Source organism: Macrosteles quadrilineatus, unplaced genomic scaffold, assembly GCF_028750875.1.
Source record: "Macrosteles quadrilineatus isolate MER2022 unplaced genomic scaffold, UCM_ALF_1.0 Scaffold_9__3_contigs__length_116548681, whole genome shotgun sequence".
Taxonomy (NCBI): domain Eukaryota; kingdom Metazoa; phylum Arthropoda; class Insecta; order Hemiptera; family Cicadellidae; genus Macrosteles; species Macrosteles quadrilineatus.
This window is the reverse complement of record NW_026542602.1, coordinates 44100979-44122293: the sequence shown is the minus strand read 5'-3', so window position 1 is coordinate 44122293 and position 21315 is coordinate 44100979. Positions and strand designations below refer to the sequence as shown.

The 21315-nt window shown below is 33.3% G+C and overlaps 1 protein-coding gene across 2 annotated transcripts; it reads left to right on the top strand.

Moving 5' to 3' along the window:
- Positions 1 to 1383: 1383 nt before the first annotated feature.
- On the top strand, positions 1384 to 19061 carry LOC129004294 (ubiquitin-conjugating enzyme E2 W-like). Of its 2 annotated transcripts, none has more exons than XM_054432822.1 (6): positions 1384 to 1440; positions 5495 to 5586; positions 6135 to 6237; positions 7619 to 7774; positions 12974 to 13049; positions 17371 to 19061. In XM_054432822.1, the coding sequence occupies exons 1-6, from the start codon at positions 1417 to 1419 to the stop codon at positions 17382 to 17384; spliced, it is 465 nt and encodes a 154-aa protein (XP_054288797.1). In that variant the 5' UTR covers positions 1384 to 1416; the 3' UTR covers positions 17385 to 19061. The 2 variants fall into 2 exon arrangements, with proteins under 2 accessions (XP_054288797.1, XP_054288796.1); XM_054432821.1 differs by lacking the exon at positions 1384 to 1440 and adding an exon at positions 4266 to 4379.
- The last annotated feature ends 2254 nt before the right edge of the window (positions 19062 to 21315 follow it).

Sequence of the window (21315 nt, the reverse complement as noted above, 5' to 3'; positions counted from 1 at the left end):
TTAGGAAAAAGATTGTGCACTTTTCCTTACGCAAATTCCTATCAACCATATAGATTTTGTTATATAACTTCGTAATTCACTGGACTGCCGCAATCATACTCATACTGATTATTCTAAACATTGTATATTACCATTAGAATACCTCAAAGTTGATGTGATGGGCTTAGGAAAGAGATTGTGCACTTTTCCTGACGCAAATTCCTATCAACCACATAGATTTTGCCTTATAGCTTCGTAATTCACAGGACTGCCGCAATCATACTCATACTGATTATTCTATACATTGTATATTAGCATTAGAATACCTCAAAGTTGATGTGATGGGCTTGGGAAAAAGATTGTGCACTTTTCCTGATGCGAGTTCCTATCAACCATATAGATTTTGCCATATAACTTCGTAATTCACTGGACTGCCGCAATCATACTCATACTGATTATTCTAAACATTGTATATTACCATTAGAATACCTCAAAGTTGATGTGATGGGCTTAGGAAAAAGATTGTGCACTTTTCCTGACGCAAATTCTTATCAACCATATAGATTTTGCCTTATAGCTTCGTAATTCACTGGACTGCCTCAATCATATTTATACTGAGTATTCTACATATTGTATATTACCAATAGAATACATCAAAGTTGATGTGATGGGCTTAGGAAAATGATTGTGCACTTTTCCTGATGCGAGTTCCTATCAACCATATACATTTTGCCATATAGCTTCGTAATTCACTGGACTGCCTCAATCATATGTATACTGAGTATTCTACACATTGTATATTACCATTAGAATACATCAAAGTTGATGTGATGGGCTTAGGAAAAAGATTGTGCACTTTTTCCTTATGCGAGTTCCTATCAACCATATAGATTTTGCCTTATAGCTTCGTAATTCACTGGACTGCCTCAATCATATTTATACTGAGTATTCTACACATTGTGTATTACCATTAGAATAGCTCAAAGTTGATGTGATGGGCTTGGGAAAAAAGATTATGCACTTTTTATGTTCGGAGTTTTAATTGTTCGCGTTATGTTAAGCCTTAGCTACGTATAATGTACAGTACGGTCTCAAATATGCCTTTTAAAATACGTCAATTAATTAGTTTTAACTTGTATACACGTTTTATCAACGTATTATTGACATTATATAAATATAAAAACATCATTTCGCATCGTATTGTCATTGATTTGTGTTTCCGACATCCCTGCAAAACACGTTTGTGGCGTCCGCAGGCGTACCAACCCACATCTATTACAAACCGAAAAAGCGCCGATGAAAAGAGCCGCTAACTTCACGACGGTTATCCACCACTGCCTATCTCCATTCTGTTGTCAGCTGCTATTTTATTTTTGCGTCTGCCTCCTGTCTTCTGTTGTGGATGGATATTTTTATTTAGGTTTTTGAAGAAAGAAAATGGCGTCTTTATCGCCGTCAGCGGTGAGATATTGTTTTTATTTACTTCTCTATCGTATACTTAGGACTATTTTATAGTTTTAAAAGAATATCAATATTATCTTGTTTCCGTTGATTTATTTTAAAACCACAAGTGATATAACACCTTGAAATTTAACATACGTTAACCTCACTAAAAACTGCCAAGAGACTTAGCTTGTAGAACTAGTTATTATTATCTTAAATTATTTACTTCAAATGTAGCACGTAATAATACAAAAGATAATTTTTTCGCACCCCTCAACACATCCACATACACACAACTAAAAACAATACACTACCAATTTTGTTTTAATTCAGATGACATTTTAGAGTCCATAGGCTACTGGTCTTGGTCTTATAGTTTTTTGTCATCCCTATCAGTTTTTAAGATAACAAACTAAAGGTGTAATTGATATTTTTTAGATAACATAAAGGAGGAAGCTATGAGGAGAACAAATAACTGGTTATAGAAAGCTAGATTATTAAGAAAATAACTCTGTTTTTCTAACATTGACATTGTCTCCGAATCTCCAGCTAGGTCCATTTAAGATAACTTGTTCTCATTGCAACTAAGATAACTTAAGTGTAACAGACAATTTAACATTAACTTTGAGTATTACTTAGGCTAGTTAAGTTAGTTAGTTTACCAATAGTGTTTTCCCTCGGTCTGCAAAGTACTTCTTAGGCTTACACTCTATTATTTATTTTAGGTAGGTAACTTAACGAATGAGCATATGGGAGGGACAATGGCTAAAGGTGTGGTGATGTCATATCTATAGTGGCTAATGTCTTCTCTTGAGGCAACACAATTACCGTAACGAGACGATGTGTTTCCAGTGGTGGTCGTGGCATAGTTGGTAGCGTTTCGGACTAGTGTTCAGAAGGTCCCCAGTTCGAAACCAGCCGGGATCACTATCTTTTTGCCAAAGACTTTGCTTTGAATGCGACCACTTCTTAACTTAGAGTTTTATGCATTTATAATTTTATTTATGAACAGAACTTTTTTTTTAAATAGTAAACCTTTAACTTATTTGATTTTTATCTCATATCTTTTTTATATTAACTTATCAGTAAGTTTGGTTGGTTAGGTTAGGCTATGACAGTTTAATTTTCGAATACTGTACTAAATTTTAAATAAATGTTGTAATTAAAAATTATAGGCTAAGTTGAAAACATTTATTTGATTTTTATCTTATATTTTTTTTTATTATCAGCAAGTTTGGTTGGTTGGGTTAGGTTATGACAGTTTAATTTTATAATTAAAAATTTTAAAATTAATTTTAGGATTAAAAATTTATTTTATATTTAAAAAGTAATTTTAAAGCTAAAAATTGTAATAATAATTTCAATTATTTTCAACTTAGCGGTTCTAGCGGCGAACGCTGACACTACAAGATATGTTAGCCATAACTTAATCCCTCCCGTGTGCCCCACTTTGGTATGCCCACAGTGTTGTGAATTCAGGGATAATATTTAGTCTATATTTACCACATACTTCATTGTAGACTTCATTAAATCTGATGCAGAGTTTCTGAATTTCTATTGAATGCAATAGTACAAACAGCGGAATGTAACAATTTCTTCAGGATAATTGGTTTATTTGTTTTTTGTTTTTAGCAGTCTACTTAAGTTGTGATCTGTAGCTTATTTGTACCTAGAAGAAAAAAAGAAAAGAAAAAAAAAACTTGTAAGAGTGAATTTATCATGACCCAACTGATTTTACTGAGCCCCTCCAAAGCAGAACTATATTCAACAGTGCGACATTGTTGCAGAATGACAAGGAGTTTCGCAGAAAGCCTAGCCAGACTGGTTGTTTTTTAAATTTTTTAATAATTTTTTTACAGGCAAAGTTAGAGCCACATGGCCCTTTTTTACACTTAACTTTTTTGTACCGATAAGTTTCTGCAAAAAATGCTACATAACAAGAAAAATTCTTTTTTTTGCAGAAAATATTTTTTTGTAGATATTTGACAACTTAATTTTCAGCAGAAAGATTCTCTGCAAACAGTAAGGTTACAAAACGTCATGCATTACACAAACGAAAGCTGCAACGTCAATATTTGGTGCATTTATTGTGAGGAAGAACGCATAGAATAACCGAATTACGTAGCAAAGCGATTGAATGTAAATAACAGTAGGCGTTTTCTATCCGATACGAGTGTTTGAAAATTTCCAAATATCTATCACACACCTGGTTCATTTACACGCAACTAGGACCGCGTAAGCCCGCAGAAACATATTTTTGAATTTCGGATAGCCCAAGTCAGATGCAGAAAGTTTAAAAATGCTCTGCTTTGGGGCGGACCCCTTTTTGTTGTTAAACAACTTTCTTGTTTAGCCTATAAAAAGGCCAGAAACCAGCTCTGAACCAGAACTAACTATGCAGTGTTGCAAAAAAGATTCTGCTTTACCGGGCTTGAGGAATGCAATTTTAAATTATTTATTTCAGTAAAATTCATCTTGAAGACTATGAAAAATAAAGACAACATTAGTTCAATTGGTATTAAGAATTTTATACAGGAAACGTTTATCAAAACAAATTACAGTAGGCCTAGACTTCTTTTTAACATAATCTGAACAAATTAAAAAGCAAATTTTAAAATTTTGTACTTCTTTATTTTTTGTATTATTACGACTTTAATGAATGTAGAGCTGTTAAGTTTTTATATTTAATTGAATTAAATACATTGTCATGATACCAATAGCACGTTTGCACGTGTTCTATGAAGCCTTACAACAAAACAAAATGGGATTAACTCACACTATTGTGAAGTGGTTTCTCAGTTTTCTCCTAGCCTTCGGATTGTGAATATTCACTCTGTAACTCTACTTTAATTTTCCTTCTTTTCTTTCCTCCTTAAAATTTACGCTTTTACTTATGTAAAATGTCTTCCTTATTCAAAAAGGCAGCAAAAGAAATATCATCTGAGACTCGGCTGGAGGTATTTATCGTTTTTATTGTCAGATAACAAGTTTGCATTCCAGTTCCAATAACTGTTCATAAGGTCTAGTTGATAACGGTTTATGATTCCTTTTATTAGTTAATCTAAGTCGAAATAGTTAAGTTTTTATGTGCTCAGTTTGTGAACGTGGTACAGTCAGTGATAAAATGGAAAATTTGAATACAGTATTTGGTTTTTACATATTTTTGGTTTAACATAAAGCATGACATAAAAATGTAGTCAATGTAATCTGTCAGGCCTACTCTTCATAGGCTATTTAGGATTGGGGTGAAGAACTTTTGTTACTTTACATTTTCACATATTTTAACAGAAAAGCCATTCTTGTTCTTTGCAGCAATTAAGGTCATATGGATTTTAACATCAGCTTTATAATCAAGCAGTCAACAAAATAAAATAATTGAGCCCAGTACAGAGCCTTGAGTGACTCCTGCGCCAATTGTTTTAGAGACATTTGTGGATTATTGTAATTTCTCTCAGTTTTCTCTACCAGCTCAGTTGTGTAACTTAAAAGTGCCTTGAGTTGTTTACTAATTCTTGCCTTACGATGTATATAGCCTATATTTATTTATATATTTCGTCCTTCGTCACTAACAAGATCGCGCCACTCATACTACACCCATATTTGGGTCAAAATATACACTTAGTAGCGTCCCCATCTTAAATAGCCTAGGCCTAATTGATAATTGAAGCTATTTATGTTTCGGACTTGTAAATAAGTTAATCTACAAAACTCCCATAAATAACTTGATAAAAGCATACCGGTACCTAGTTAAATAACGTTTTATTTAGTCCAACCATGCAATGTTGGTACCTATATTGTTTTAACAAATTTACCACAATGAATTGAATTTTGATTGCTGTAACAAACTGGCTAAACCATTTGCTGGTGCAACATTGGTTTGACACATAAATAAACATTTGAATGATAAAGTTGAATGGGAAAGCTAATTTGTTTTTAGATAACAAATTTAACCTCGGTGATAGCCTTGGGAACTACTCACTATAGCTTATAACAAAAGTTATAGTATACATTTTTCTTCAAAATTTTTTCCTCATTGTTGAAAGTTCTTAATATTTTGTTTACAATGTTACAGAGACGACTGCAGAAAGAGTTGATGTCCCTCGTAAAAGAGCCCCCTCCAGGCGTCATAGTAGATAGCAGTTTAGCAGAACAAAACTTGAATGTGTGAGTTGTATTTACTTACCTTCAGAGAATTCCTCATTACCTATGCATAAAACCTATGTTTTTTTTAGTGGATTCCTACAGACTCGTCATAATGTGGACTAAAAGAGTGCTGAGATTGAGAAATGCCAGGTTATTTGGATATAACCTAAATTAAAGCTCAGGTGTTACTAACTTTTATACTAAATTTTCCATACCAAAAATCTTGAAATACATAAATTTGACTTGTTGAAGTAATTATGCATGACAGACTTTTTTCACATATTCGAGGCTATTGCACTGACTGACAGGTAGTCTGTTAGCAAGAAATTCTCCACTCATTATGTAAGTGTGAGCCGCAAGTCTCGTCTGCAAAAATGACGGATTGCCAAAAGGAGAAAATGGCTACTGAGCCAAGAGTGAATCTTGAGAATTGAAGAATTGATCACTGGCGATCAAACTAGTTTGAACATTTAAAATAGTTTAAAAATATAGTATTTTTACATCAGTTTGGCAGTGTTTGACAGTTTGTTTTTGAATTACTTAAATGTTATTGTTTTGTCTGTTTTCAGATGGACTATACAAATGAAAGGTGCTGATGGAACGTTATACGAAGGGGAGAACTTCACTCTACAGTTCAAATTTAGCTCAAAATACCCATTTGACTCTCCGGAGGTAAGAGGTTATCTATGCATTTTACTTTTTTTTTACTAAATAAAATCACATCAGTTCATAAGTTGTTGTATCAGTAGACACGATACACTCTCAGAATTAGCTGTTAACATAATGCTATAAACATTTAAGAAACAATCTGAATTAAGTAGTGATGGACGAATCATGACATTTCGAAATCCCAATCTTTGGGCTGAGTTATATTTAATTTGGGATTTTCTCTGGGCTGGATTCGTTTCAACTGTCAGTGATTTTGCCGTGATGGTGAGTGACGATGTTTCTGCAGTCGCTGCAAAGGAGAGTGAAGATAATTAGTGTATGTCGTATTATGAGATTATGACTCTGCGATCGCAAGATATGATAAAAATTACAGATTGTAGTCATGATGTGATTGTTACAAATACTTACTGTATTACAAAATTTATGAGTACCAAGGCTAATTCTGCTGTTCTTTTGGTAATGATACCAGACCAAGACTGTTTTAGTGTGGGATGCTAGAGGTTTTAGGCGTGTTTTTAGGAAGAGAATTATTCCCCCACGTAGGTCCCTTAGTTGCCGTTGGCGGTATGGGCTGTTAATTAACAGCTATGTTTAAGGAACATGTCAGCCTTAGTCACTAACAAGATTACAAAATCACGCCACTCATCCATCACTCAAATTTGGGTAAAAACCGCACAGTGGCGATCCCTGATAATTGATTGAGGGGCCAAATTATCTCTCAGGCCCATAGTGCAGCACATGCTAACCGCGGGTTTGTATCAGACGTGCCTTTAAACAACATATTTTTCAAAAATGAGCTCTGTGATAGCCTAAATACCTTTTTGTGATGAGCCAGTGGTTTTTATAATAAGACTAAGTAATGTTTTTACAGCTAAATTGTTCCAAAATTTTAATTTTTAATTTTTGTGAACAATTTTTATTATCCGTTTTTTTTATGCAATACTTAATTTTGTAAAACAGTTCAATAAAGACTGAACATTAATTTTCTTTGTCATCATTGCCATTTGATAGAATTTTTACTCAAGATTTTTTAGTTAAGTTTTTGTAAGGGTTGAAATATCTCGTACTGTTCCCATCCCGAAAATAAGGAAGGAATTAAAAACCCCTTCCCATCCAGAACTAAAAGTACACTCCCGCCCATCCCTTCCATAATGGTTTATTTCTAAAGCTATTACAAAGTAAAATATATTCTATAAAGCTGCTATCTCTAAGGACTTGAAGGTTAATTGACTGATCCGAAGTTTTGTAGACTTTTTCTTTGGTATCTATTTTTCTTGTATCAAGATTAAATAGGTGCATGTCTTTGACTTGTGTGTGTTTAAGATGTTAATTGACACAAGTTAGTATTGTAACCAATTTAGAGTTTTGTGTTGTTGGTTCGCAGGTAATGTTCGTAGGTTCAAACATCCCTGTACACCCGCATGTCTACAGCAACGGACACATCTGCCTGTCTATCCTGACTGAAGACTGGAGTCCCGCGTTGTCCGTACAGTCCGTCTGCCTGTCCATCATCAGCATGTTATCCAGCTGTAAGGAGAAGGTAACGTGTGCTATCATTACTAAGTGTATTGATGTTGAGTTTGGTATTTACTATGATCGTGAAATATACCTATGAAGGCGAAAAACTTACAAGACCCCGGATAGGATACGAGCAGTGTGAGCAGCGCTGCTCTGCTCTGCTCCGACATCAGGTTGTATTTAGTTGCGTGTAAATTTGTTGAGGGTGGCCATGATACGTCTGAGAGGCAAACGGCGGTAAACGATGCCGTTCATGGTTAAAAGTCCAAACCAATTCACGAAATCGCTGAAAATGTCAGAGGAACAGCGCTCAGCAAACCCGTGAGCCTCCAGCCAAACTCAAAAATACAGAGGTGAAGTTAAGTTGTTCTCAAATAGAAGTGTGGATAAGAGAGGTACAGTCCAGGGAATGTTTAAGGAATGACCAGCACGAAGGTTTTAAAAACACTTTAGTCACCAGAAAACAATGAGACGAAAAGGGAGCTTAGTGTTCGTAACAACAAAGTTTTTCTTCAAAAGAGAATTGTCAGATAACAATATTTGCAAATACGTCTTGCGGGTCAGCACAGTTTGCCATCTTTGAATAAACTGACTCCTACACACCAGAAATTCGATGAGTGTTATAAATGTGCCGTTTGTATCATAGCCTCCTCCGCTGCTTTAAGGCTCAGGCTGTTAGGTTGTTCCTCACTGCTCATATCATACGCGAGGCCTAAGACATAGGCCAATGGTTAAATTAAGGTCAAGAGTCATAAATAAATGGAGCAGAATACAGGCTTTGGGTGTGTCGCAAGTGAGATAGCGTATTTTACTACGGGGAGGGAAAAGATTGATACCCAACATCTACAAAACTTTGAAACTATTAGATTTGGATTGCTTTCCCCTAGGAGATTTTGTGAATTTATTGTTTCAAATGCCACTTAAAGTAAATCAAGTGTGATATGGTTAAGATAGAGCAGCAATGTTTATGAAAGCTTTAGAAGGAGAAAGTATTAAGAGAGAGTTAAGAAAAAATCTACAAAAAAGAATTGGTGGAAGAAGAAAGGATACTAAGATGAGGGATGTAAAGGGGTAAAGACAGATAGGGACAAGAGAGGATGTATGGTAGATGGCGGAGGAAAAGGGTACCTATTTCAGTTGTGGTCTGGAGGGCTGGGTTGGCATCCTAAGCCGGGCATTATTCGCATGAGTGGTGGCTGCTAAGACTTGAGTTCACACCAAATGGGACTAGTTGTTTTGCACTGTACCATACCATGGCATGCATTATGACGGGATGTGAGCATACTCCCAATTTAGAACTGCGGGAAGTTTATTACCCTGTTATTTTAACTGCCCTGGCACTCACATATGATTGTTTCTGTCAGCAATTTATGTATTTACAGTTCTTTGGTAGGCTAGATTTATTTTTACATTAGCTCATTTCATTATACTCCATTCATAAAATTTAGGCAGTTGTAGGGGCAGCAATTCCATCCCCTCCACCTTATCTTACCTTTGAAACAACAGATGGACAGCTGTTATTAAGCTCAAACTGCCAATCAGCTGTTACATAATAAAAATGGAACCCAGAAAAACTTCCACTAAAACATGACTAAATTTTGTTATTGGACTTCGACTATAGTATGGAAGTGGAAGTGAATCAGTTAGTTTCATGTGTTCTTCAAAATTTTATTAAAATGCTAATTCATTCCTCATTGTCTAGATTTATATTAACCATTCATGGACTTGTTCCAGTAACAATTTATCTATTCTATATATAATTCAGTTTTAAAAATCTTTGTATAACTAAATCTAGAGTTCTACTGGACCGATTTTATAAATTAATGGGTCGTTTGAAAGCTCAATTCAAGTAGATTTACAAATAATTATGAAAGTTTGTTTTCGTTATGATTTATGGTGAAATATTTCAAAAAAACATGTTTTCCATAAGAAATACATTGAAAACGGTGTTTTTCACACTTTTTATTTGGGTGAGACTTTTGGCTGCCTTTTTTGAGTGTTTCCAAGAAGTGTATGGTATCAATTTGTAGGAAATTTTATTCTCTTTCAGAATATCACCCTCCACTTTGGTCGATTTCCTCGCCATTTAAAAGTTATTTGAAAAAAAGCTAAGCAAGCTCCGAATTTATAGTAATGAGAAAATACTGAGTTAGGGATATTTTTATTAAACTTTGTACAACTAAATCTAGACTTCTACCGGACCGATTTTGTTAATTAATGGGTAATTGGAAAGCCCAACTCATATAGATTTGCAAATATTTATGAAAGTGTGATTTTATTAACATTTTGTGGTAAAAGAGTAAAAATTACAAAAATACATTAAAAACTACTTTTTCAAGTTTCTGTTTTCAAGTTTCTATTTGTAGCCAGCTTTTGGCTACCTTTATTAAGCGGTTTCAAGAAATGCATAGCAGTTGTTTGTAGTAAATTTTATTCTCTTTCAGAATATAACATTCACTTTGGTCGATTTCCCATCCATTTAAAAGTTATTGGCAATAATCTAAGTTATCTCCAAATTTATAGTGGTGAGAAAATACTGAATTGGTTATATTTTTGTTAAACTTTGTACAGTTGAACCTCTATAAGACGAATTTCAAGGGGTACGGGAAATATTCGTACAATAGAGGTATTCTTAATAAAGAGGGTCGTTTTATCGAGGTTTAATGCTGCTGTTATTCTTCTTATAGAGGTTTCTCCTTGCTCCAAGGTTTTTCCAAACAATGATTGAGGAAGGAGGAGGGATGGGTGGGGGTTTCATGTTGAGACAAGCTTCTGTCTGTTTTGAAAACTACGTACTATGGAGGTTAAGATTATGATAAATTCGTCTTATAGAGGTCACGTTCGTCTTGTAGAGGTTTTGTGTTAAGAATATTCGTTGTATAGAGGTTAATCAGTCCTAGCCCATGTCACAAACAAATTCGTCTTATGGAGGTTTTTAACTTAATTACTACGTTGTATAGAGGTGTTTTTAGCATTGACCTATATGAAAGTGTCAAGGGGATTAAAAAAAATTCGTCTTATCGAGGAATTCGTTTTAACGAGGTTCGTACAAACGAGGTTCAACTGTACAACTAAATCTATACTTCTACCGGACCGATTTTGTTACTTAATGGGCCGTTGGAAAGCCTAATTTGTGTAGATTTGCAAATAATTATGAAAGTTTGATTTTATTTTATAAATGCCTTTTTTTCTAAGTTAATATTTCCAAGTTTATATTTGTAGCCATCTTTAGGCTGCCTTTATTGAGTATTTTCCAAAAATACATAATAGTAATTTGTAGGAAATTTTATTCTCTTTCAGAATATTACGTTCCACTTTGGTCGATTTCCTCACCATTTCAAAGTTATTTGCAAAAACGTTAAGCAACCTCCCAATTGATAATGGTGAGAAAATACTGAACTAAAGATTTTGTACAATTAAATTTACAGTTCTACTAAACCGATTTGATTAATTAATAGGTCATTGGAAAGCCTAATTCGTGTAGACTTTCAAATAATTATGAAAGTTTGATTTTTTTTATTTACTAGGTGAAACCCGTCAAAGTCTGACAGTTGCTGTTGAGGTTGCAAGAAAGACCGTTTGACTATAAACCGATGATAAAGAACTCCATTTTTTTGTAATTTGGGTTGTTCTTGATTTAGCAGTGTGCTTTAGGTACGTCCGATCTTAATAATCAATAATTAAAATGGAAGCTGGTATTTCACTGAAGGTTCTTAGTTCAAAACAAATAGAATAACGTAATTAGAATTGAGTAAATATATCTAAAACTAAATCCAAGATATAATTAATATTATGTTTTCTGCGATTCAGGATATCTTTAACTTAGCCGATGAAAACTATCAATATCTCAAGTGAAAGCCTTTGAAGTATTTTAAGACCAAGACATATAAAATAACTTAAATAAAAGTTGAGTTACGTATCTTAGATTGCAGATAAGTACCTAAACGATTATAATTATTGTTGATTCGTGATTCAGCAGTGTGATTTAGGTAGGATTATTAAGATTGGAATCTTAATAATCAATAGCTCAAATGAAAGCTGGTATTTCATTAAAGGTTTTTAGACCAAAACATATAGGGTTATGTAATTAGACCTGCTGGAATACATCTTTAATTGAAGTAAAGAATCAAAAAAATCAAATTTATATTTTTTTCGTTGAGTAATACATTAGATAAATTGATGATGATGCTTGATGACAAATATATGCTTGCACAGTTTAATTTTAAGACCAAAATTATGAAAATCAGGCTGGTAGAAGAGCCAAACGAACTCGAAAAAAATTTAACTCCCATAAGAAATGTACAGGGACACATTTTGTGCATAGCTCGAAATATACGTCAAAATGAATGCCGATGATTGATGGCAAATCTGTGGTGCGTCCATACCTTTAGTTTAAGGCCAAAATTATGAAAATTGGTCGGGTAGAAGACCTTTAAACCCGACTCAGAAAAGAACACCAATAATTTTTATAGATGGCAATAATTTGTTTACCAGTATGCATAATCTAAACATACGAAACATGTGTTATTAAATTAACAGCTTATTGTAAAAAATTGTTATTTAATCGATTTTTCTTTGATTAAATGTTGTTGTTAACAATTTGCATTTGTGTTTAAAGTGAGTTCCTTATGTTAAGTATGCGATTCTAATGTTATGTGCTTAATCTGTACCATTAATATTAGTGAGTAAAGTGATGTATGGATTTCACAACCATTATTTTAATAGAGACCGTTGTATTTAACCACAACGGGCTCTGTAGCTAGTAAATTAATAAATTCCACTGTATCTAGTATTCTGATCAGTACTGTTAACTCATTAAGACTAAATTCCTTGTCTGTTGTGGAAACTTAATTTTATTGTAGCCTATTTTTCATTTTAAATTCAACTGAAGCTGTTTAATGTATTAAAACAAAGTTGGCTCTATTTTTAAACATGGATGAAACAAGGCAAAATTTTTAAATGATAGAACTACATAAAATAGGCAATAAATAAAAATGATCCACATCTGAACCAAATGATTTAGTGTCAAGCAATTTTTATTATTTTTGAAATTCTTTGTCTACAATTCAACTTAATTTATGCAAATAGTGTCACAAAAGCATATATATATATAATATATAGTTTATTGTTTGTCCTGTAAATATAGGATGTCAGAGTTAAAGCAATTTCTCCAATAAATGTATTATTTCAATTTTAATTACATATTTTATTTTTTTTTCAGAAACGGCCTCCAGACAATACGTTTTATGTTAAGACCTGCAACAAAAATCCAAAGAAAACAAAATGGTGGTACCATGGTAAGTTGCATTTTTTCAACACATGTTGATTTAGGTTAATAAATAGTTTTAGCAACACAAGTATGATAGTCAACCGTGATGTTAGGCACGAGGGTTACATAAACTAGCGAGTATAGCTCTACAAAAACAACTGAAGACTATACTTGACATGCACTGCAGCCATGGTGTCAAATTTAGATTCAAAAGTTTGCAAATCCCAAAAATTTCTCCGGGTTGAACCGAGCCATGAGTTAGCCAGAAATAATTTTTGGGTCAAACTCGGCTCGGGTTATTCATATTATAAGCATTTAAAGAGGCTCTATTATCTAGGTGAGCTTTTATTTTAGCAACTGCTGAAAGAGTACAAAGATTGCACAGTTGATTGAATATCGACTGTTTTGCCGCGATTGAGCAAGACGAAAATGATGTAATTGCGGTACCACGGAAAATGTTCATGATTCCGCTGCCAATGCAGAAGACTACGGTTTACCGATACTGGCAGAAGACGTTTAAGGTTTTGCTTGAGTCCTCAAGAGATGTTTATGAATTCACTTCGTCCGTGGGAAACATTCACTATCTCGTCAAGACCTGACAGGACATTCACAATTTTGCCGCAACCTCAAGAGACGTTCCTGATTTCTCTGCAATAATGGATGACATTTACAATTTTTCCGTGACTAAAAAAGACTATCACGTTAACACTTGGATGCAATAGATGCTCACGATGTTACCACGACCACGGGAGATGTTGATAAAATTTACTGCAACCGCATAAGATGTCCACGATTTCTCTGATTACGGAAGACGTTCGCAATATTATCCTGACCGCAGGAGGTGTTTGCCATTTCTTTTGACAACATGAGACATTAATGATTTCGTCACAACCTCAGGATATATTCACAGTTACATTGCAATCACGAGACGTAATGCGCATCTATATCTATAAAAGAGGAAGTATGTATGTATGTATATACCCTATGGACACCGAAACCGCTCGACAGATTGTAATGAAACTTTCAGGCCTTATTAAACATTATTCAAGGATGGTTTGTGTGAAGTTTGGTGCAGATCCATCAAAAGCGCTCCACCCCAGAGGGTTTTAAAGGGGTTCAATGTCAGACTTTTGGAACTACAATGTTTACGAATAAATTCTATAATCTAAAACAAGCACATGTACGGGAAAATTTTTTTTTCTGTCCGTGGATTTCTAATTTCTTTCTTTAATATGGGGTATTTATCCACGGAAATCGATTGGAGTTGGTCACAAGGCTGGGGAAAATCCACTTTCTGTCCTACAGCCCTTCAAAGTGACAAATCAAAAATCCTTGGACAATCTTGTAAATTAACCTTGAAAACATTTAACAGTAATGTGTATGTAAACCAAACTGAATATAAACTGTACTTTAAAACGTTTAGTCCAAACCAACTAATATAGTTTTTTTATACACTAATAATTAAAAAAAATGATCACAGTAAAATTAATCTGTATCAGCTGTTTGTTAACTTAAGCTACAAAAAGGTATTGACGATAACAGTCATATTGTATATTATATTGGTATTGTACAGTCATCTCTACAATTAATTGCAATTAACCCTCTAGGTGTCGCATTGAACACCTGTAAATGTCACTCAATTTTCAAGACTTTTGCAGAGTTTGATTAAAAAATTAATAACAAATCTAAATGATTATCTATATATATAAAAGGCAAAGCCCTCACTGACTGACTGACTGACTGACTGACTGACTGACTCACTCACTCACTCATCACTAATTCTCCCACTTCCCACTTACCTAGGAGGCTGAAATTTGGTACACTGATTCTTTAGGCATTAAATAGGAAAACTAAGTGGTTTTTATTCTGATCGGACTCTCGGGCTCCGCCCCAGTGGCTCTGGAGTTTCCCATGTTAACCTAATGAGTACTCATATTTAAATGGAATTAATGAATCATAACAGCTGTTTCAATTAAACAAGTTGGTTCTGTTCTATGATATTCAATAGCATTAAAGTTACAAGGATTACCAACAGAGTGCAGCACTATTATTTTTTTAAATATTTGACAACAGCTAATTTGAAACCAAAAGGTGAGTGAGCGTAGCGAACGAACTTCAACCCGGAGGCGAGGTAGCGTAGCGAACGAGCTAACCTGAAGGCAATTGAGCGCAGCGAACGAGCTCCAACCGTAAAGGTGAGTGAGCGTAGCGAACGAACTTCAACCAGGACGTGTGAGCGCAGCGAACGAGCTCCAACCTAAAGGTGAGTGAGCGTAGCGAACGAACTTCAACCAGGACGTGATTGGGCCATGCGAACGAGCTCAAGTATGAAGTTAAACGGGGCAAAGCCCGCGGGTACAGCTAGTATATATATATATATAAAACATTGTATATTTTCCTAAAGCAAATAAAATTGTATATCTAATAATTTATGAATTAAAAAACTTTTTTAAAACAAAACGTTTTTAAACGTACTAAAAAGTAGAAAATAATTTATAAATATGTGGAGAGTATAAATACTTGTAAGATTTAAAACAAAAAATGTGGGGTGCATGCAATAGATAATTTACAATTACCTTCACCTATTGAACTAATGTATTACTATCAATTGCATGCGCCGCACGTTTTTCGTTTTAAATCTTACAAGTATTTATACTCTCCACATATTTATAAATTATTTTCTACTTTTTAGTACGTTTAAAACCGTTTTGTTTTAAAAAAGTTTTTTAATTCATAAATTATTTTCTATACTTTTTAGTTTTGAATGCGTGTGGATGTTAAATCTATTTCAAGCATCTATATCAGATTAAGACAGAGGCATGTGGGAAATCTAAGGTTTATTTGAGTTTCTTTTCGTATCATTATGTATTAGATTGAATGTATGGCATACCTACCAACTACAAAATTATCAATCTATTAAATTTATTGTTTACTTTATAGAATACTAAATAAATAACAATTGACATTATTAGCAAACACCTTTATATCTGCAATCAGATTGTTTATCTTTATTTTGAAATGTTTGTTTGTATATATAATCTCTTGGGAGCATAACCTGTACCTCTTAACCTCTGCTCTTCGAACTGTCAAATTTAAGTATTTACAGCTGACTTAAATTAATTGATATACAGTATTTACATTCTTTCAAAATGTAAACAAGGAAAATTTGGAAGCCGATGGGGCGTAGCCCAAGTGAAATATTAAAATTAAACGATAAAATATTGAATTGTCATCCATTTGTGAGCTATTTTTCAAATTTCAAGTCTCTAGCTCATCAGGAACTTCGTTTAAAATTGACATTAAAATTTGTAGGAAAGCGAGCTAATGAAATCAAGCCCATGGGGCGTAGCCCAAGAGAAATATGAAAATTAAACGATATAATATTGCATTGTCATCCATTTGTGAGCTATGTTTCAAATTTCAAGTCTCTAGCTCATCGGGAAGTATCAAAATTTGCAAGAAAGCGAGTTAATAAAAACAAGCCCATGGGGCGTAGCCCAAGGGAAATGTGAAAATTAAATGACACAATATTGCATTGTCTTCCATTTGTGAGATATATTTCAAGTTTCAAGTCTCTAGCTCATCGGGAAGTTAGTGTAAAATTGATTGCAAAATTTGTACCGGACAAGAAAGCGAGCTAATAAAAACGTTTTAAAAATGTATGATATTTGTGTCTTACCTTGTATTAAAGCAATTTGTTGTTGGTTCAAATCCAGATGTTCCAAAAAAAGTTTTTAATTTTTTACATAACTGCACATGTAAAAAAAAATCACTATATTTACAAAAACTGAGGTATACATTTTATTCTAAATGTAATAAGGAAAAAGAAAATATAGTTTCTCCCTGTTTTTCTTTAAAATAACTCTAAAATCACGACACACAACAACAGTAACAACGTAAACATTCGTTCCCTAGCAACCGAAACAAACAATGACATATGGAAAAACTATCACAGAACAAGATAAATAGTTCGGGAATTGGTCGTCTTTTATACTCACCATGAAGCCCAGAATCTCCTGTCACGTTAGTATGCCCAATGACCGGGTTTGTTCAATCTTGTGGGATTATATCAACTGAAACCTTATGGCCTGTCAAGTCGCCGTAATTACGTCGATTGGCACCTAAAGGGTTAATGAATTTAATTAATTTAATGCCACTAGCATCTAGTGGTGTAACGCCAAGGGTTGTTGAGAGTCTTGCCTCATTCCACCCTCCACACCATCCCAATTCATACTCTGTACACTTGTTCATGATGATTTTTATTAATTTCTAATACATTCTTGTTTTCAAAGTGATGCATTAGTTCATGTTAATTACTTTTGCAGTAACCAACTTTTTTATGTTTTCAGATGATTCTGTATGAAACCAAATCAACCACAAAAACACCTCGCCGCGGTCAGGCATCGGAGGATACGAAATACTTCTTAATCTTCTCGCTAACTGTTGATAAAAATTTACTAGATTGACTTTTAAATGCTGTGAAAATCATTTTAAAGCCCTGTATTTTTTTAGAAAACTGTTCATAAATCATGTAGTTTATACTTGTTTGGTTTCTATTATTTGTAAGGATTTTCTGTATTCCAGGTTTGTATATTTTGCTTGCGCTCTTCTCTCTTTTAGTATCTTTGTTGCAGATTTTTAATCACCCAATTAAGCTTTTAATTTTGTTACGTAATGTTTGTATGATCACAAACAAAAAATACAATAGTTTTTCAAAATAAATATTTTTTTTTAATCTGAACTTTTAAATGATTGAGTTTTTTAAGTTGTATTATAAACATTATTGGATCAATTTTAGTAATTTTCGTAGCCAAAACATAATTTGATAAAGGTAAAAGTAGACAAATGTTTAGTTATTATTATTTCCAAGCCAAAGATACTTGAGAGTTTGATCTTGTTAGTTGTAAAATTAGTTGTATTTATTGACCGTCTGAATGACTTTTATTTCTAAGCAGCTCAACGCTTCATCACTTGTTCTAAGTCAGGCTCTTTGCTTTATCCTACGTCTTAGTTTTTACTGTAGATTTTGCTTATTTTAATAGATAGTTTTTAAATCTTAGGCTTGTATGCAACAGCAATTGAAAATTGAAACAATTACACAAGTCATGGACTAATGGAGTTGTTTAGAAAATAATTTACTAAATTGTGATACCAAGTTGAATAAATGATTGCCAATTTAATTCCTGAACAGCAAATTTAATGAACATAAATGATAGATTATTTAAATAATAGTAACTGTTAATGCGGTGCATTATTAAATTTTTAAATTGTTATTTTTACTATCTATGACTGTACATAAGGTAAATAATTTATATTCTGAATATATTTCACGTTAATTAATTATCTTATTATTACTTTAATTACAGTAGGATGGATTAATTACTATCAGTCTATCGAGGTTTTGCTAAACAATAATTCATACACAATGATCTTCATGAAAAACATCATTCATTCTGTAATTTGTTTACCTTGGTTGAAAGGTGGCGAATCAATGCCCTGAAAAAAACCCTTTGTTTTAAAATTATAATTTTAAAAAGTTGTCTAAGATTTTATTTTCTATTTTAATCTTGTTTGCATGATTTTAAAGTAAATTTGTGTGACTCTAAAGGGAGTGGTTATAATATCTTTATGTAACTGTATTATATATATTTAAATTATTATACCCAGATTATTTACTTATCTGATGATTTTTAACCAATAACCATTTTAAAATTTTAATAATTGTTTTTAACTATTTATTTGTGGAATACAATTCTACATAGTATAATTTATTAGTTTGATCTATATGTCCGAATGTTTAAGGACATACACAAGAAAGAACAACTGACCATGATTATTCATTTAGATAACGCTAAATTGATTGATTCAAAAATTGTAAATCTTGGAAATGAAAACTAAATTTCAATAGTCTAAATGTTGTTATTGTTTTAAAATGGCCAAAGGTCCACTGCATTCCAAGCTAAACTTGGCCCCAGTGATTGTATATATCTATTGTTAAGATTACTGTACATGTTTGTATTTATTAAAGACTGGAATTAAATCTTTGTCTATACTTAACCCCATTATATTTTACAATTTGAATTTTGTATTGTTAAGGATCTTAAATTAGTCTAATTCCTGAATGGGTCATAAAACAAAAAGTTGTTCCATATGTATGCTGTAGGTAGACTTCAAATCAAATTCTTTGACTCGTTCGAATAATATTGTACATTAATGCAAAAATGTACAAAGACTGGAGTGTAACAATAATTTATAACCTAACATAACTATAGCTAATAAAGTTAACATAAGTAAAATCTATACTATTATAAAATTGAGGTGGTGTCTGTCTGTCTGTCTGCCCGACTAAAATACTTAACCGAGACAGCCAAAACTAAGCACAAAGATTGTCCCACATATCTATGATTGTCTTGGGCCTATTCATTTCCCTGAGTTTCTCACGGGCTATGCCCCTTGGACGTCCAAAGTTTCGAGGTGATTTTTCCAAAAGATATTGATGGGAAAACTAACAATTTTTAACTTTGTATTGACATTTTAATGTAAAAAAGCATAACTGCCAAATGCCACTACCCGTAACGGTAGGTACCTAAACTTGAGGTTCCCCACTGTTACTTTGGGTGACGTAGCTCAGGAATGAAACTCAGCACTCGCTTACAAAACCGAAACTGGAACCCCAATATTAGTACCTATGCTGTAAAAATCATAGTTCAAAAGTTACTGCATTTTTTTACTACCCCCATAAAATATCATAATTACTCTCACTGCTCACCCATTTTAAGGGTTGTTGACAAGCTATAAGGGAAAACGTATGTTTCAGTTTTCTGATACATTTATTTTATTTTCAGTCCATTAGTGGGAAAGACAAACAGTTTATGGTGAGCTCAGCACCACTGGGTCTCAACCTTATCACAGTTAAAATTTGTAATTGGACCTAACCAAACCACCTGCTCTCTGCTCTCTGACCACTAGAACAGCCTTCTGTTGATTTTATTGAATGGTCTTGAATCGTCAGTTCTATTCGCTTTGACTTTATCAATTTTACTAAAAAATGCTACCAGTAGGTTCCAGTGGTTTTTACCAAAGTGTATCAGTATGCAATTAAGTTTGATAGGCCCTGAAGTCTAAAAGGGGAGTGCAAAAAGCCTACATGTGGCTAACTAGTATCATTCTTGCATTCAATCAGACAATTATTGCCTCAAAGCTCAAATGCTTGGTCCTTAATCACTTAGTCTTTCTTCTGTAGGAAATAGTTATTTGTTTATCTAGTGCACATAGAGACTTTGCACTCGTGTTTTACATTATATTTTGTCTACAGTTTCCTGACAAAGCAGGCTTTCTTGCTCCGATTATAGCACGCAAAGTAGCTAATTTGCTGCATTGACGGTGCTTACTTTTGCTGCACTCATTTCACTTTGCCACACTCCAGTCAGTATTCCAACCAAACAACACAAAACAGTGTGTTTTAGTTTTACAAAGGCACGTAAGACATGTACGCTTGAAAATAAGTTGGCAACACGTATACTATGACTACAATCAGCTGGTCCAGCGTTTCACAGCCTCACAAACAAATCATCACCCCTGCTGCAGCATACCTGCAGACTAAGCGAATTTCCGTTTGTCCGATTGGATTTAAACTGAAATGCCTTCTTAAAAATATCACATTTATTCCCCATTTAAAAATAATTAGTTTAACTAGTACTTAGGTTTGCTGCAACAGGGAGGGTAAAAAAGTATTTTTTGTTGTAAAATGTTAATAGTTTAGTAAGAAATAAATGTATTTTACAAATTTTATCAAAATATGTATGTTTATAAACAAGCAAACTACAACAGTTGACTTATTCTCCATAAAAATAACATGAGTATTTTAAATTTAAAATTTTTATGAATTAACCATTAGGCGCACAATAACACTTCAATATACTAAACTATTTGTTTTTTTAAGCTCTACAAAATGGTTTGAAAATAAATTGTGAACTTTTGTGTTTTTGGGGTCAAAAATGGGAAAATCATATTTTTACCCCACAAAACCCCGTTCCCATAGTCCGATCATGCTGGTTCACAAACTCGTTCGAATAAATGTCGGTTTACAGCGCTTATACCAAATTTAATCAAAATCAAATAATTTTTTACTCGAGTTATTGTGTTAACGGATATAGAGGGCGAGTTTTAAATGAGTCCCCCCCCCCTACTTTTTTCTACATTTCTTAAGATATCAACTCCGGACCACGTCAGATCATTGTAGAGTAGTAAGTACTTCATTTTGACTGGGATAAATGTTTGGCCGCCATCTTGGA

Excerpts from the sequence above, each read along its gene's own strand:
- LOC129004294 (XM_054432821.1), top strand. The coding sequence starts at position 4,323 with ATGTCTTCCTTATTCAAAAAGGCAGCAAAAGAAATATCATCTGAGACT. Across the intron at positions 5,587-6,134 it reads GCAGAACAAAACTTGAATGT|ATGGACTATACAAATGAAAG; the intron begins GTGAGTTGTATT and ends GTCTGTTTTCAG. Across the intron at positions 7,775-12,973 it reads TATCCAGCTGTAAGGAGAAG|AAACGGCCTCCAGACAATAC; the intron begins GTAACGTGTGCT and ends TTTTTTTTTCAG.